This window comes from Hippoglossus stenolepis, chromosome 13, assembly GCF_022539355.2.
Source record: "Hippoglossus stenolepis isolate QCI-W04-F060 chromosome 13, HSTE1.2, whole genome shotgun sequence".
In the NCBI taxonomy this organism is placed as follows: domain Eukaryota; kingdom Metazoa; phylum Chordata; class Actinopteri; order Pleuronectiformes; family Pleuronectidae; genus Hippoglossus; species Hippoglossus stenolepis.
Window position 1 is genome coordinate 11887375 of NC_061495.1, and position 17670 is coordinate 11905044.

The window sequence follows — 17670 nt, forward strand, 5'->3', positions numbered from 1 at the left end:
GGAGGCAGTGCTGTTGCCACTCTCAATGGATTTATGGATGTAATTACATTCACCTCTTTTCACATTACTTTCTGCATCTTTAGTTTTATCCTTGAGCATGGACTCTGGAATGTATTTGCTTTTTACACAGGGTGGAAGCAGAGTGCTTGAAATGTGCACAGTGAAGTCGCTCGGGAGATGTTTGTGTCATGGTTTAGTATTTAGTCTAGTGTCTTTGCTGGAACTCCTGCAAGTATAAACAATTATTTTACTGCTCTTAGAAAAATTGAAGGCCTTTTCCATCACCTAAATAAATAACCCAACTTTTTTTCTTTGAGCCAAATTAAAGGGCAGTTTTTACAGGACAAGGGGCAAATCTGGTCACAGACTCAAACCATGCAAAAGGAGCTGCGTCTCTACTGGGGCGACTGTGTCAGTGATTTATTGTAAAGTTCGGCACAGTGAGCAAGCACTCTGCACGGAGCTGTGGGATTTTCTAATTCTGTCACGGTGCGAGCAGAGGGAACAGAGCAGCCCGCTAACCTCAGCTCTTCGCTAAAGACAAAGACGGTCTTCAGAGAACTCCACCACTGTCCCAGATACATCATCTGACTCACACCAGGATGCCTGGACCTTAATCTACCCGTGTCTGTCCTCACAGCAATGAGAGGGTATAATTTCACCGGACCGCTCACAGATAAACATGCAGAAAAGCTCCCTTTTGCTTTGTGTTTGAGCGTTCTTTTTTTTACAGTTCACTAAGGGGCTAATTGTTGTGGTTTCCTGCTGTAGTTTACATTCCCAGAGCTGGCGAGCAGTGTTTTTACTGGGAGTCTGTAACCATGCAGACAATATTCTGGGTTGTCAGACAGACCAGAGCTGCTACCAGCGCAGGGAGCTCTCTGAGGAAGTGTGTGCGCGTTAGTGTTTTTTTTATGTTTGTGTGTTAGTTTTATGTGAGCTACGGAGTGCAGCCAAGCCCGTCCAACTAAGACACCACTGCCTCTCATCGCTTGTCCCATCTGGAACACGTTAATACAGCGAGGACTCCGACTCGCTCTCGCTCTCGGTCTCTAACTCTCGTTGTTTCTTTTCCCCTCTGCCTGTCTGTCTGACACTCTCTCTCTCTCTCTCTCTCTCTCTCTCTCTCTCTCTCTCTCTCCCCCTCCCTCTTCCTCTTCCTCTCCCTCTCCCTCTCGTTCCCCCCTGCATCTTTCGGTTCATGCTGGCAGGTCCAAGCAGGAAACCCAAATATGTGGAGAGTCCTCGCGTTCCCTCTGATGCCATCGTGTCAGCGCTGAGGAAGGTGGCCGATAACAAGGAGTCCTCGCACAATGGTGAGTTTCACCTTTTTGTATCTGTCAACTTGTGCTTTTTGTAGACACCAGCAAAAAGGTTGTGTAAAGTAAAATATGTTTGTGTAGGAGTCCACAATGCTGTCTTCATAGCTGCATGTTTGTTGTGTGTTAGAGAATAGCAGAAGTAAGAATATCATAAGAATATCATAATTGACTGCATGAGTGTTCATTTAAAGATCCAGTGCATCTGAGCACTGTTCCTTGCCCTTTATACAAAGAAACAATTGAGTTGTGTTTATTTGAAAGTGTGTGTTTAGATTACAGAGGAGTCAGTTTCCCTCTGTGTGGAGACACATTGTCGCGACGAAGCTCTAAATTAGTTTTCCATGCAATGTAATGATGACAAGCTCTTTAAAGGCTCGCTAACTTTGCACATATTAGACGTGTGTTCTTGTGCTTTTTGTGTTACTGCTGCCTATTCTATCCTGTGATGGAAATTGTGTGTTGTTGCACTAAATGCTATGTTTTGATTTCTGTAAGAGCGAGATGTCTCAAATTCCTGCCGTAGGTTGTATGATGTGATATTTTCAGCAGCACAGACAGTGTTCCCTCTCATTGTACATATGAGGCAGACAGTAGTAACCCAGCACAGCCCAGTCACTGTTGATGTTACACACCAAGGCACGAGGGTGTGTCCGACATTCAGCTGGCACGGAGAAGTGTTTCGGCTTAGAGAGAGAGGGCTACCGGCAGATAGTGGACGCCAGATAAATGTTGTCTCGTGAAGGCTGGTGTGCTGCCGACTGTTAGCGAGATAGTGTAATGACACACCTGGTTTGGATTTCTCACAGTTTGCATACGGGCAGAATCTGTGCGGTTGGGCAAATAGTGAGCACACATTCTTTTGTATAAATTCAAATCAACTGCAGTAAATTCAGTTCAGCTCTCCCTGTTCTGTCTCGTATTCCTCCTGCGCTGCCCTCATCTGCAGACCTGAGATGCCCCTCGAAGCTCACGTACATAAACATACACATTCATATGCCTGTGCTGTCGTAGAATCAATCACTCCTATGCTTTTGCCTCCTCCCTTTCTTTGCTTTCCAACATAGGGAAGAAAAACAATGCTTAATGTGAGTGCAGAAAATGTTTTTAAAAAAACAACACGCTTTTGTTGTTTTGATTTTAAACTTGTGTTCTCAGTGCTGCCTCTGATTTCAGTCGAGGCTAAAATTACTCTCCAGGCGATATAACAGACCGAGCTATCTTACAAGTATGTGACAGATCTACTGACCAACCCTCGTGAGAATCTTTTCACTGCAACAAAATTTAGAGAATCACCAAACAACTTAAATCTAGGATTTTTCTAGATCAGGGGCAAATTATATGTCCAACATCCATGCACAATTCGTGATTCAGTGAGGTGCACATTTAAGTCATTGCCTTTTTACTGTTAGCTCTATACACATCATTGAATATAGTTTTAAAATTGTTCCCTGTTCAAGCATGCTTAGAAAATACAATTGTCATATTTATTGTTAGTGTCAGTGACTAGTTTATTGTCAAAGAAAAAGACTACTGGCAGTACTGGGGCTGTTCAGGGGCCAATCAGATTTCTGCAGGGATCTGCCCCTGACTTCATGCTCAAATACAGGGAATACACAAAGATTCTGAGCTATGATTTTAAATTGAATTTGGCTTTTTGTGTTGTTCCTCTGGTCTTCTCCCAATGAAGCAGAGAGCAGTTACAGATCTGGTCAGTTTATGGCAAATGAGAAATGACACTGCAGAACAGTCGTACCCAGCCTTATAAGGGACATTTTTATGGCTCATAACTGTTGAAATAAGAGCAGAGGTCTCTCTCCTTGTGCAGCACCGGATGACCAAGACATTTCAGTCTGATTCCAGTATCGTAAATTCTGACTCATCTTTCTCAGGACTGAAGAAATAACCTGTTTTTATAGTGTGTGTGTGCGTGTGTGCGTGCGTGCGTGTGTACGTGTGCGCGTGTGTACGTGCGCGCGTGTGTGCCTGATGTGGCACACACGCGTGTGTGCGTTTTTTACCTGATGTGTGCAGTTAATCAATAAATGTAAGCAGATAAGTGAGGCGAAGATTTCCACCTCCTTCTCACAGCCGTGTTGAGCAGGTAAAATAAGTTTACTGCTCATAATGTAAAAACGAGCCAACTTACCCAACACATTATATACAATTAGGCCTGGATAAATTCTGGATTAATGATGGCTAATTGTAGTCGTCAGCTGTAGGATGAGCTCCAATGTAGCTGAAAGATATTTGAGCTCAACCACATATGCTTTGACTCTCTTTTTCCCCCACATAAGCAAATTCCTACATTTAATATTTGACGTAATATGGTGTCTGAGGCTAGATCCAAACTATCTCAGTTTCAATCCCCATCCATGCATCATGTGACCAGTCACGTACACTGGGTATGCACATGGAGGTGTAAACAGGAAGCATTTGGTTATTAATCCCTGAGGTAGGCTACAAATTTCAATGGTGAAAAGTAACAGCAGGAGTTTTTTTCTTGGCTTTTAGCAAAGACAACAGCGTCAGCAACCCTTGTAATTAATTATCCATGTCGCATTCTACACTGGTAGTTGAGGCTAAGGCTGGTTGTTTTTTTTCCGGAAAGGGTTTACGTGACAGGAGCCTGACAAATCAGAGAATGCTATGTCATGACCGAAAACACCCAATCAGCAAGTGGTTGTCAGTGTCTACGTCATCTGAACATCTCAGTTTCTGTCTGTTCAGACTATGATGTAGCCTTGGAGTTTTCAAACAAAACATAGTGGTATAGCTGTAGTGTGAGTTTGTCGAAGGCCTTTTAACACCGACTGGATTAATTTGCATTACTTGTGCATCACACATTCCATGTGACAAGGACGTAGTCATTATTTTCTGTCAATGAAGAGAGCATCTTTCAGCCCATTGTTGCCTATTTCAGAAAGGGCAAACAATGCTTGCTTCGTTTTCTAACTGCTGGGGCAGGACTAGATGGTACGTTCGACATAGCAGCTTTTGTAACAAGGTCAGCGTCAGCATGGAATGTTGATACCGTGCCGGAAGAATGCGAGTCGGAAAATCCATTGGAAGAACTGGAGAGCTCTGCGACATTCAGGCCGCACATCAAATGAGTTGTGAAGGGGCTTTTTGTTTTGGTAGTGCCGAACGATGCCTGTCTTGAATTTGTAAAAACCTTACTTCACATGTACAGCAAGAGCTAAGTCGTTTTTTAGATTTAAGGTTTTTCCCACCCATTGTATTTTTTTTTGGTCTACATGTCAGCGGGCTTCTCCCAGATATGATTAATGCTCTCATGTGGACTTTGAATGTATTCATTTTCTCTTCTTTTGGGTTGGATGGTCTGCGTTCCAGCGTTCTGTGTTGTGGACGACCAGGAAAAACTGTAGGCTAAGAAAAGGATTTGACCTACACTAGAGTCCCTTCACATAGCAGCGCGGTTGAGGAGGGACAGAGTTTCTTGTTGCACATGTGTAAATGCAATGTGTATTTTTATTTTGTCCTCAAGCACACTGATGTTTGTTTATGTGTGTGTGTGTGTGTGTGTGTGTGTGTGTGTGTGTGTGTGTGTGTGTGTGTGTGTGTGTTTGCAACAGACAGTCAACAGTGTTAAAATTGTTTCAGCTGTGGTCCCAAGGCTCTGTCTCTGTCAATCAAGACTGAACCTCAAGTCCTGTCCTCTGCCACAATTGTGTCTCTCTTCTGCACCTCCCACCATGTTACCAGCCCATTGAGACACAAGCTCAAACCTTCAGCACCTGTTTCTCCATATACTGACTATCTTGTCAATGCTGAAACTACCAATATTATATGGCAAAGTAGTATTTCCATTCTGTGTATTTCCACCACTGAAAACATCTGGTTGTGGTAATGCGACCACTCATTGTCAGTTTCCCGTACAGTGTCTGTTACTCATTTGTTAACAGCGTTAGGAGATTGTGTCATTCATTGTGCTGTTTTGTCTTTGGCAGAATACAGGCCCAGCCATACAGAACTCTTGTGTGTGTGTGTGTGTGTGTGCGTGTGCGTGTGTACTGTATGTGGCTCTGTGTGAGCTGCCTAAATGTGATCTGATCTTTTTCTGAATTCCTGATTGAAAACATCTAATCAGACAAAAGTAATCTGATGCAGGATCTCTCACCCGCAGCTGGGGTCCTGACAGGCTGCATGCAAGGAATATTTTTGCATGTATGAGACCATGGCAACTCTAGTAACACTTCTGAATCGGCCATTCATAAGATGATACAGATAACATTGAATTATTCATTTTTTCTTTGAATGGCACCTTATAGAGCTCAGCGGCGTTTTCCCGGAAGTAATAATCCCTTTTAATTTTGAAATAGAGATTTGGATTATCAGCTGTAATATTATGAGATGATGTAATATGCTCACGTAGAAGCCACTAGACATGATATCAAACGCATGTTAAGAAAAACGTGTTTTATTTGCAAACGTCAAGGAGATGTACTCCAGTACCCACAATCCTCAGGTATAATAGGGATGTCTCTGATTGGTTGAGCTTGTGTTACCACGGAAATGTTTACCACAACTGCGAAAATCATGCCGGCTATAATCAGGTCATTCAGCGTTACATTACATTTTACACAGAGCAACCATGATTTCCCTCTCTTACATACTGCGCTTTTTTAGAGAGGAGGAAAAGACATCAAATGTTTTATGGTCACGATTCATCTCGTAGCTGCTCATTCTGGTTCCACACTTAAAACTGTTTTAATATTTTTTTTTAATGATTTTCTCAAACTTCGGTGGAGAAATTGAAAATTAGAGCTGTTCTAAAAGTGTCTGGTTGCTGTTATGCTCCATTGAGAAATGGAGACGGCAGGTGAAACGGATTTTCTAAAGAATAAACCAGGTAGGTCACATCTGCATTAAACATCTTATTTTGCACCAATTGTGAAGACTCAAGCCCATTTGTGTAATCAAGGCTGATTGTTAACAGTTTATAAAAAACATGATGGTATTTGTCAGCCTGCATTCACTTTCTCCACCGAGGGAAAACAGTAACTTTATGGCAGCTGAGATGAATGAGCTGTGCTTTCTGTTTTTGGCCGTAACAGAGAGAGGTGGTTCTTCTGCTTTTCAAAGACGGATCAGGTTTATTGTTGATTACTTGTTTTAATCAACAGCTGCATGATGAAATTCGTGTTGCCATTCTTCTTTACCTAATGAAGAGGCTTCGTTAAATTGAGACGTCAGTCAAACTATGATTATTATCACCATGCCATCCCCACCTCCCAAACCTCATTTTACTTGGAGATTCTGTGTCGGGGATTCGGTCTAACCTCAGTATGCCGTAATGTCTCATTGGACACCCCATCTGCGCTCTCCAGTGAAGGAGATTTGCGGTTCTAACTTTGGAATGTGCGATAGGCGCTCGGCGTGCTTCAGGGGAGCACGTCACCTCGTACCTCTGGACTTTAAAACGGTGAGGCAGGATGCATGTTCTCATTGAGGGTTCATTAAACAGGCTCCACTGTTGTGGTAATGAAACTCCAGCTGCTAATGAGCACCGGCTGGATTGTTTTCTCAGCGGGGAGAGAGCCCAGACAACTCTGTGAAGCCAGTCTGTTCAGGGTGCCCCACCTCCTCCTACTCCATCCTTCTCCCGCTCCTCCTCCTTCCGTCTTCATGCCTCTATCACTGACTGCACCACACGGCTGCTATTTCACAGCTGCTCATAAACTTCCTCAGGCGGCAGATAACAAAGTTGTTTAGTTTTTTTGCCTCAATTTGCTGTACAGTTACTGGAATAACAAAGTGGTTCCAGCTACATCCCTGGTTTTTCCCATATCTTCCAGGATGGTTTTTTAAACTTATCAGATACTTTGTAGTGCAGGCAGGCAGCAAATTTACATCAGGTAGACATTTTAATTTATATCCGCCTTCCTTCCAGATAAATACAATCATTTTACCTTGTGTAAAGACAAAGCTGCTGTTGGCCCTCTGCCGCAGTTTCATCATGTGCACAACAGAATCATAAATAATGTCAGTTATGACATTATTAAACCGATTCATAAAGTTGTGACGGTGGTGTTCGAGGAGAGAGCCATTGTTGCTTTAACAAACAAAGTCCTGAGGTCATTTGAGGTCCATACGGAAGGGTTTTTATTTAGAGAAAATTACTCTACTTCTCACTTGATTTATAACGGCAATAAACATTTTCTTTAGCAGTTTATGATTTTAATCTCTAGTTTCAAGTCTTCTTTGATACAGCACACTGTATTTTACACTAAACTCCCATTTAGAGTAAAATAGACTGATAAATAGAATGACAGCACCCGTAGGAGAAACTGGTCCCACAGTTGACCATTTAGTTGTACTAGACAATTGCCCTGTTCTATCATGTTTATGAACACAATGATCTGTCTGTCAAATAGTTTAGAGGCAGGTGGGTTTACATGGTTTTGAAGAACCAGGGATGAATTGGAGTCTAGTAAAAAAAAAAGAACAGATTGATTGAGTCACATTTCAACATCCATAAATGTGAATTATCACCTCATCAAAAAATTACTATCAACCTTTAGATAATTTTCTGTATTTTATAACATAATACCCAAAGTATAATTACAAGTGCAGTTTAAAGAGTAACTGCTTGTTGTTTATTCAGTTTTAGAAAGTCATTGTTGTTATATTGTCATTAATGTTTTCCCTCACCGTACAGAAAAATCTGAAATAGTCCTGTTCACGTGTCACAGGGCTTGATTCTGCATAATCTATACTCTCCATGGATCCATTATGTTTGCAACTGTGGAGCTAAAACCCAATCGTATAAAAAACAACCTGTCACTGTCTGTTAATGTACGATGATCATAAATGTGTGACGTGTAAGGTGCCCTGTTTAAAGACCTGGGACAAATTCTAATTATCTGTCCCCATCTACTAAAAGTTGATGGGCCCCGCAATGCGTTGCTGTGTACTTCTCATATCTGTCAGTGGTTTAATTTAACAACTTAATGCTCATTATAGATATAAATTTCAGTTATATGGCACATTGACGTTACACAAAAGGGATTTCGATTATAATAACATATTTTATTTATTGTTTCGTTCTTTTTTTCCTGGAAGTAATGACAGAAAATCCAGTAAAGATGTCAAAGTAAGGTTAAGCTGAAGTACATTGAACGCTCAAATTTCGCACATTGTCTCAGTAACAAGTATGATGCAGACTCCTGCTCCTCGTTATTAAGATGTGTGCATGTTGTGGTAGGTGAGAAATTATAATTAAATGTGATTATATTGTTTGCGTGGAGTCATATAGGCTCTGCGCGAGCTCACACACACACACACACATTTTTAATAACTGTGGCTGGTCAGGTTGAAAATGTGTTGTGTCACAAAACTGAATGATAAGAGGTGAAGAAGTCATTCGGCTCAAACAGGCGCCTCAGAATTAACAGGAGCGTTGAGCTGACAATCCCAATTTATTCATACAGTCCTGCAGAGGTCCTATCAGGAAACAACTGTGTGAGTGGGCCATAGACTGTGTAAGAATGGACGATAGGTCGCCCCTTCCTCCCATTATCCAGAAATGATGCCATAATATCCTGGATAGGAGCCCTGCCATGCAGTAGTGATTGGGGAATGGAGCTGCAGGAGCAATCTCCTGCTGATACACCTGCGAGTCTCAGCCGTCAATCATGACGTTTAACCCTGGGTTTTTTTGGGGCATCAATTACTCACTGGAAAAATTTGCACTTGAACAAACATCAGTGTGAAAGAACTACCAAAAATAAGAGAAGCCATCTTTAAAGAAAATGGATTTCAATGTCAATTTCTGTCATATTCACAGATGGGATTGAAATGCATTTGTCTCAGACCACCGGTGTAAACATATAAGTACACAAACTACACAACTGTTAAGAGCTAAAGAGAAGCACACATAAGAAAAACACATGCAAAAGTACTGAGGAGGAGGAGGTGTTGTATTTTTTATGAATTTTATGACCAAGACCGTAGCCAGACACCAGGGGGCGAAGGAGACAATTTTGCTTAACTTTTGGGGAGCTGCCATTATCTTCCATCTTTATCCACAGTCTGGTTGCACTGTAGGACGAAAGTGTGATATAATCCAGTGAATCTATAAAATTATCTTCAGTCAGGTCTCAGCTTTGTCTTTGAACTGGTCTCTTTTGAAGCATTCGCAAGAGTTGAGTGACTTTCCCTACAGAGCATCGATTTTCAATGAATGGTCTCTTATACTGCACAATATTTGCAATGAAGAAAGGGTGGTGAAAGTACAGCAGCCAGTATGTATGAGGTTAGCATTCAATATCTGTTTCTGCAAAAAGACAAAAGCTTCGGTTTACTCAGCATGAAACCTTTGGGCCTGTTGTGATTATTGCTGTTTCCTTTCAGGCCTAAAGAATATAAGGTGGTGCAACTGGCTGAAAAGCAGCGCCATCCCAAAAACATAATTACATCAGAAAGCAGGGAACAGATGTCAAACGGGCAACGGAAATATTCTGCACAGCCTCAACTTAGAGATATGTGCTCATCTGCCATTACTCACAATACAAGTGTCTTCTCATACACATTTTGTTCTCGGCTGAAGGACGAAGGCACATGCCTAACATGTGCCAGGCCATAATGTCCACTTCTGTGTTGTACAGAAGACTTTGATAAATTACTGGCTTGGCTTATTCTTCCTCTGCTACATTTCTCTTGTGAAGTAGGCATCAGCTGCGAACACGTTAATCATGACCAGCATTTCATTTAAAAGAAAATTAAAGAAAGTGTAATTGATTTAGTGGTGGAATGTTGCCCTCACAGATATTATATACTGTCCTTAGCAGATCAATAACCTTCCTTCACTGTTACTATAATATACTGTATCTGTCATCCAGAGAAGTGTTTGTATTGTTTAGCCCCACTGATAGAAATGGGGTGGATTAAATTATAGAAACACTTGATACAGTTCAACAGCAACACAACCTCCAAAAGGACCATGAAGTTGTTTTCTTTCTGACTGAAGAGACTTTCTTTGGTGAAGCTAGAGAAGTCGAATGCCAATGAAAGCTGCCTTCAAATGCTTTGTTTTGAGAATTTAGGAGGAAAGATTTCTGAGTTAGGCTTGATTGAGATAAAGGAAGTCAGGATTGAGTTTGTCAAAGATGAATATTGGGGATAATGAAACGATTGGCTGTTTTTTAGAAGTCACAAAAAATGGAGATAATAGTTGAAAGCAAAAATATGTGATGTAAACATTGCATTTTTCGAAAACATTTCATTTGTGATTTGCTACCTGCTTAAGAAGAAGCAAAGAAATACGATCAAACTATCTACCGTATTGAATTAGCATCATATTATTTTGCATCAAATGGCATTGAATCAAAGATGTGTATCACATCAGCCTCAGTGTTGAACATACACATCCCTAGTGTGTGTGTGTGTGTGTGTGTGTGTGTGTGTGTGTGTGTGTGTGTGTGTGTGTGTGTGTGTGTGTGTGTGTGTGTGTGTGTGTGTGTGTGTGTGTGTGTGTGTGTGTGTGTGTGTGTGTGTGCGCCCAGCGGATTGTTTTTGACAAGGCTTGGCAGTGCACTGTGCCATTGGACCTTGTTTGTATTTAATCAGATTCACTGCCAACATTATTAATAACTGTGGAAGAAAGAGGCTAAAGGGGAAAATGAGGAGACCGAGGAAAAGGTGCTGACAGAGAACTGGATAATAAGCTTCTGTAAGATGCTCTCTCTCTCTCTCTCTCTCTCTCTCTCTCTCTCTCTCTCTCTCTCTCTCTCTCTCTCTCTCTGTCCATCCATCTGTCTGTCATTCAGATTCTCTGTCTTGATTAATTTGCCACATCTGCATTTGAGATACGTGGGTGACAAAAAACACTCTTTCTCAGTTTCTGTAAAGTTGTTGTATCTATCTCCAGTTGGGGTGTTTGGTGGTGGTGGTTAGATACTATATTCAAAAAGATAATGCATCAAATACACATCATCAGAAAAAAAGATTGCATGTGGTCTCTGCCTTGTTGATTGCACCCCCAACCTTGAAATTGCAGCCTATGCCAGTATTAAGGTTTGAAGGTAAAGACTGCAGACGGTCTGAGCTGTGCTGGAAAAAAGCTTCTGCCCACTCATTGATATTCAGAGGCTCCTTGAGTGAGAGCTGTAAACAACCAGAAAGCACTGGAATTGGCACTCAAGGCACACAATCACACAGAGAAACACACACACACACACACACACACACACACACACACACACACACACACACACACACACACACACACACACACACACAGACACGGACACAAAAACTTGTTGTTTGACATAATGCAGTCCCGAGGCCCCTTACCCTAACCTAACCTTACTCTAATTAACCCTTTAACAACTCCCTGAAGTTGTGAGAACCAACCTCACAATGATGGTTTCAAACCAACACTTGTCAACACAACTTGACAAAGACACACACACACACACACACACACACACACACACACACACACACACACACACACACACACACACACACACACACACACACACACTCTCTCTCTGCTTTCTTAACAATGGTACACATTCACACTATAGCCCCCACCACTCTCTCTCTCTCTCTCTCTCTCTCTCTCTCTCTTCTCTTCTCCCCTTCTCCAGGTCTGCACTACATCAGCAGCAGCTGGGGAGTGCAGTAAAGCATTTCAGAGCGCCGAGCCGAGCGGGGCAGGGCGAGGCAGAGTGGCCCATGTGCGGGCCATCCAGCTGAGAGAGAGAGAGGGAGAATCTTTCCTGCTGTAGCACTGAGCATTTTCTCTCTGTCTCTCACTCTCTCTCCCTCCAGAGCTGCAAGCGGAGAAACAGCAGAGCTCCTCCTCCCCTGCCACCCAGGAACTGATGACAAGGCTGGGCTTTTTACTGGGAGAAGGGATCCCGGGCACGGCACGCATACCTATGGACGACAAGAATGAAAAGAAGGTATTTCATTTTCTCCCTCCCCTCCAGCTCCCTCCCTCCTCCAACAGCAGCAGCTGTTGCCACTGCTGCAACACACAGATAGAGAGATAGAGGAGAGAGGGAAAGGATAGGAGGAGGAGGTATTGTAGCAGAAGAATGGATTTTTTTGTTGCAGCTTTGGTTATTTTTTCTTCCCCTGTGCATTATATTTTTTAATGAGGATTTAGGAAGGAACTCTTGGAATAATTTTTTTTGCCACAACAAACAACGGTAACTACCAAACTGTTTTGTATGTGATGATAAAAACATTCTTAAGCGTAAATACCTATTTAACATTTGCTCAAAGTGGTTATATCTCGATAGAAATGCTCCAGTAGCTGTGCGTAGTCTCCCAGTAACTTGAGTGCTATTCCAGGGGCTCTTGAGTGTGTAACAAGAGTGTCTAGGTCCAGAAATAGAGTTATGTTAGGACTGAGCCTCAGATTGTTTGGCTTTACTAATTGAGCTGTGGCTGTATGAAGAGCAGAGCCTGGCGCACTACGCTCTCGCCTCATTCATCCCGCGTCTCAGACACGTTTTGACACTGAACCGGCAATCCAAGGAATGTGAAAGAAGCTTACAAAGTATTTCATGAATCATGTCCATTGTTCGTGTTTGAATGTCAAAAGAGGAGACAGGCAGAACTGAAGTCTAATGGTTTTTCACTTTGTTTGTTTATGTGCTTGAAGGTGTGTGTTTGCAGAGCCAGGCTTAAGGGGGGCTTATTATTGTCATCTGCCAACAATTCTCTGTTCCTCCATGCTGCTGTTTTACAACACGTTAGCTCAGCGTGTTGTTTTGAGATCGACCTCACAGTAAATTATTTAATGTCAGTAAGATGTTTGGCTCTGACTTGATTAAGTGGCATAATCTCTGGGATGTAGCCTCAGGCAGGAAGTTACCAGGGAAAAACATTACCTGCGTTTAAAACAGATTGGACTTAGAAGTAGGAAATGTTATGGAGTTAATACCAGCATTACACAAGTCATTAATAATGCTGCCAAGCACACAGCCTTCCTCCTAGTCTGCTGTCTATATGTCAAACATGTCGACCATCAGACTGCAACAGTCACTACATGCTGAATGAGAGAATATATATTTTTCTCTGAAACTGATTAAAGGTCTTTGCTCACTAAGTCCTTATTGTTAAAAGAAGAAATTACCTCTTATTGTGCCAACTACGTTTCAAATCGACTATGGAGCCTTCGTCCCAAATTAGTTTTCCGAACAGGTTCGATATGCTGCTTTTGTTGTCGAGATTTGTTTTCTTCTCTTCAATGTGCAGTCTCAGTGTTGCTGCTTGTGTAGCAAACTGGACCACTGACATCCTAAAATAGACTTGATCAAAAGATGAAATTCTCCTTGTTCTTCAAGACCTCTGAGGATGAGATGGTCACAAGTTTTCTTTTTCCGTCTTCTTAACTGAGAGGGCCATCAAATCTCCCTCACTGCTTTACTCCAATTTAAATCCCATTGCAAATTCTCGGAATGAGTAGAATAATAAAACGCATCAGATGTCATGTGAAATATGAAATATGAAAAATATGGACTTGATGTGCAAATACTTGATCAGATTTGCTATATATTTGCCTATAGTACAAAACTGTCCACTTAAATTTAGACTTTGCTATATTATTATAGAATCAGGCATGTGGTCTCATGTTTCTGTGAAAAACAGTTTCATAAAATTGATGTTTTAAGTGTCAGACATATTTATGTTGTTTTACACACCTTACTCAATACATATTTTAAGGAAGTATTGGTCCAGTTGGTACAAAGACTTTCAACTATTTTATTGGAGTATGTGAGAAAAACCAGACCAAAAACCAGGGTGTTTAAGGATATTTGAGGTCACGGTGTAATGTTAGAAAAAGAATTTGATTAATGGAGTTTGTTTGAGGTGATACACATTCATGTAGTAAGCTCTGCTCGGGTGAAAGTCCCTCCGTCAGCTAAATATCGACAACAAAGTAGGTTTATTGAGTATGAGGGATAATTTAATTTGACCTGGGCTTTTAACAGTGGGCTGTAATTGGAGTATTTCTCTGTAGAAAGGAGAGAGATATTGAAAAAATGTACATGCATCCTTGTGAAGTTACCAAACATAATGGATTGTAGAAGCTAATCATGGACATTTATGGTATATGTGTCTGTAAAGTTAGCATTCTGTCTGGTGTAAAAGAAACTGGTGGAAAAATAGAGTATTTTGAATTAACATTTCTTGCTGGGCGATAATCAGGCTTTGGTTTTCCTCATACTGGGACAATGATGACCTTCTTGAGCTACAGTACATTGTGTGGAATCACAATACAGTTGAAGTGAGATGGCAAAACTGGACAAACTGGCTTTAATTTGGATTTCTATGGTTGTCAGTTGGATGGAACAAGGATTCAGCCGCGCTAAGCTTGTCAGACAGGCTTGATGACACAAGAAAAAAAGGTGTCTATTGTGTCACGTCAACGTTGTGTGAGCTCTTCGCCTTGTGAAATTCTCTCCAGGCTTATTTTGGGTCCCCCGGATACATGACTGTGTAATTTCCATGGCTTGCTCCATTGACAGCGCTAATTTGGTTAGTGTGTCATGCTCACACGTGAAATGCTTGTTTATTAGTGAGGGGTTTTATTTAGCATTGCTTTCACATGATCTAGGTCAAACAGGCAATAAACTTTGATCAAATATTTTGTATTATTATCTCAATTATCCTTCAAAGGCTGTCGGGAAAATGTTTTTGTTGTATTTAGCATGTCTGCCAATGCTGACAGCGTGTGAATACGTTGCCAGCTGCCAGTTTTTTTATTGAGTTGACATATTTGATTTCTTGGTTTGCATTAACCCTTTCCTCTGTCTTCCTCCTTCCCAGTGCTCAGTGACCAGCCAGGGTATCAGCCCCTGCTCCACGCTGACCAGCAGCACGGCGTCTCCCTGCACTGACAGCCCGTGTTCCACGCTCAACAGCACAACCAGCCGTCCCCCTCTCAGCCGCTCCAGCCCCTGCGGGACCATCACCAGCCCCAGCTCCACTCTTGAGAGCAAGGACAGTGGGATCATAGGTGAGAAATCGCCGGCTCCTTCATCGCACTCAGATAGCAACTGGTAGCACCCGTGTATTAAAAGTACCCTGGGGAGATTTTGTCCAATAGCAGAGATATGGAGACATCTTTTAATGAGTTTGTTTGTATCCTGAACGCACATGAGGATGCATTCCTGTCTCAGGATTCTTTTTTATTTTAATTGGCTTGGAGCAAATGTTTTGTGAGGAAGAAAATGCATTGAACTTTTTCGACATGCCTACCCACGATATGTTTTTATGAGTGACACTGAATGTGAAGTCAACTTTGTTTGTTGTCATCAGACACCCATGTCTAGATATTTAGCTTTTGCACTACATTCATCTCAGTTTGTGCAAAATGATGCCAAAATAAACCATTCAGTATTGGCTGACATTCTTATCTGAACTCACATAACATAAAGCAGTAGAAGAGTTATAGAAAGTCTGTCAAATGCCTAGCTTTAAACTAACAAATAAAAATAAGTGCTGTGCACAAAGAAGCCGCCAACAATGTTGTCAAGTTGGAAAAACAATGAGATTCGATAGATTTTGGCGATAAGGGCCGATGCCTGTCCCGATATGCTATAAATACAAACCTTTGACCTCTGCAGCGGAATTTATACGTCAAGTCCCGCCTCCTGGATTCTTTGCTCATGCTTCACCCCTCAGCTGAATGTTTTTCCTTTTGTTGTGAATGTTTCTGACTTAGAAAATCACCTGCTCTCTGCTTCCTTCCTCTGAAAATGTACAGTCCCAATTTGTCTAAAAACAGTTTTATTTACTACAGACAGCTTGTGTTTGCCGTATTTGACAGATTTAATGACACAAGTTATGCAAACAAAAGCTCTGCGACCTCTCAGTAATAATCTTTCTACTTTTTAGCATTTATTCTGCACAATACAACCAACAACACATAATCTTTTGCACAGACTTACGGCATTTCCATTGCTTCTGAAAGTGTTTCTATTTCTAATTGAATCTGATCATGAACTCATGCACACTTTGTTATGTAGACGCAAAAGTCTCACCTACATGGTATCAGCCATTCATCATTCTGTTAAACCCAATGAGACTGAGGCGCAGTTGTGTCAGATTGCATTCATCCTCCACCATGTGTCAGTTATTAGGTTTGTATGGAGCCGTTCCGGTATGAGAGACCACTGGGGGGACAGTTGCCACAGTTTGACATTGTACTGTATCTCTAGTAATAACCCCTGTAAGACATCTGGGGATTTACACAAGCTGACAGGAAGATGACGTCTATTCATGTATTAATCCGTCTGCTGTTTCTACTCACAAAGCCTCCATCGGCTGTAAAATGTGAGGATGTCATTCTCGGTTCGGATTCGTTTGTATATTGTAAGTGTAGGATACTGCAGTTACCCTCAGATTAATTTAAATCATTTGTAATCTGTTGTTATTTAGGTAAGGACAGGGTTTTTCCCAGATAGAAAGCAACACACTAAATATATTGCAACAATTTTTCCAGCTCTGCACAGTTGACACAAGTGCTAAAGAAGAGTTAGTCATTCTGTCGCCCCACAGCAATATCACCACTCATTGCTAAATATTGTATGGAGGCTTGGGTTGGGTACTGAACTCTGTGCTTTTCAGGGTACTGCAATTCTCTATGCAGGAAAAACCCTCGTCGGACATTTTGTTGTTGTTGTTGTTGTTGTTGTGAATCCTAACCAAACCTAATGGAAGCTGTGGTAAAGAATCTTCCAGCCGGCTGCCACCCACGTTAGGTTTAAACATACAGGTGCTGTGGTCCGTTTCAAAGCTACTTTGCCTGTGTCAAATCAAAAGTGGTCAAAACAACTCATCCACCAGCCTTAATATGATATGCAGGCACGGAGAAGAACAAAGCCATGTCGTGTCCACAAGTCAGATTCCAGCCGTGATTAATGTTCCTTTTTCTTTGAAGTTTGACTCCGACTCTGATTTCAAAGCACATAAATTTGGTTGTGTACTGCATTAAAATCTCTTTGGCGGAGTTGGGGAGACTTTGCACAACCATTTACAAACCAGCCCCCAGACGAGTTTCTGCCCGAGGTTGCTGAGGGAGGACCTATAACAGGCCGACAGCTATGACCATAAACATCTCTTTACATGGATTTATTCGTCAAGGGCTGTAATTCAACCACATAAACAATCACTGAAACCTCTACAGTGTGATGACTCCCAGTGCTATGCTGACAGCGGGGCTAGAAACAACTGCTGTCATGAGTAGTCATATTCGCCCCAAGCAAACAGCACAGCAGTCACAATGTCCAGGATGTGTTTGTTATATTAAATATATGTCATGATGTTACGTGTCGCAGCATTATGAAAACCCAGATTAGTAATG

At 41.7% G+C, this 17670-nt stretch overlaps 1 protein-coding gene across 3 annotated transcripts in view; it reads left to right on the forward strand.

The window, feature by feature from the left end:
* The window catches only part of tanc1b (tetratricopeptide repeat, ankyrin repeat and coiled-coil containing 1b), a 105907-nt gene that overhangs the window by 42916 nt on the left and 45321 nt on the right, over positions 1-17670 (forward strand). For all 3 annotated transcript variants that reach the window (XM_035174010.2, XM_035174012.2, XM_035174011.2), the window contains exons 4-6: positions 1212-1316; positions 12120-12253; positions 15132-15321. In XM_035174010.2, coding sequence (XP_035029901.1) covers positions 1212-1316; positions 12120-12253; positions 15132-15321 — 429 coding nt within the window. The remainder of the gene's footprint in view (positions 1-1211; positions 1317-12119; positions 12254-15131; positions 15322-17670) is intronic.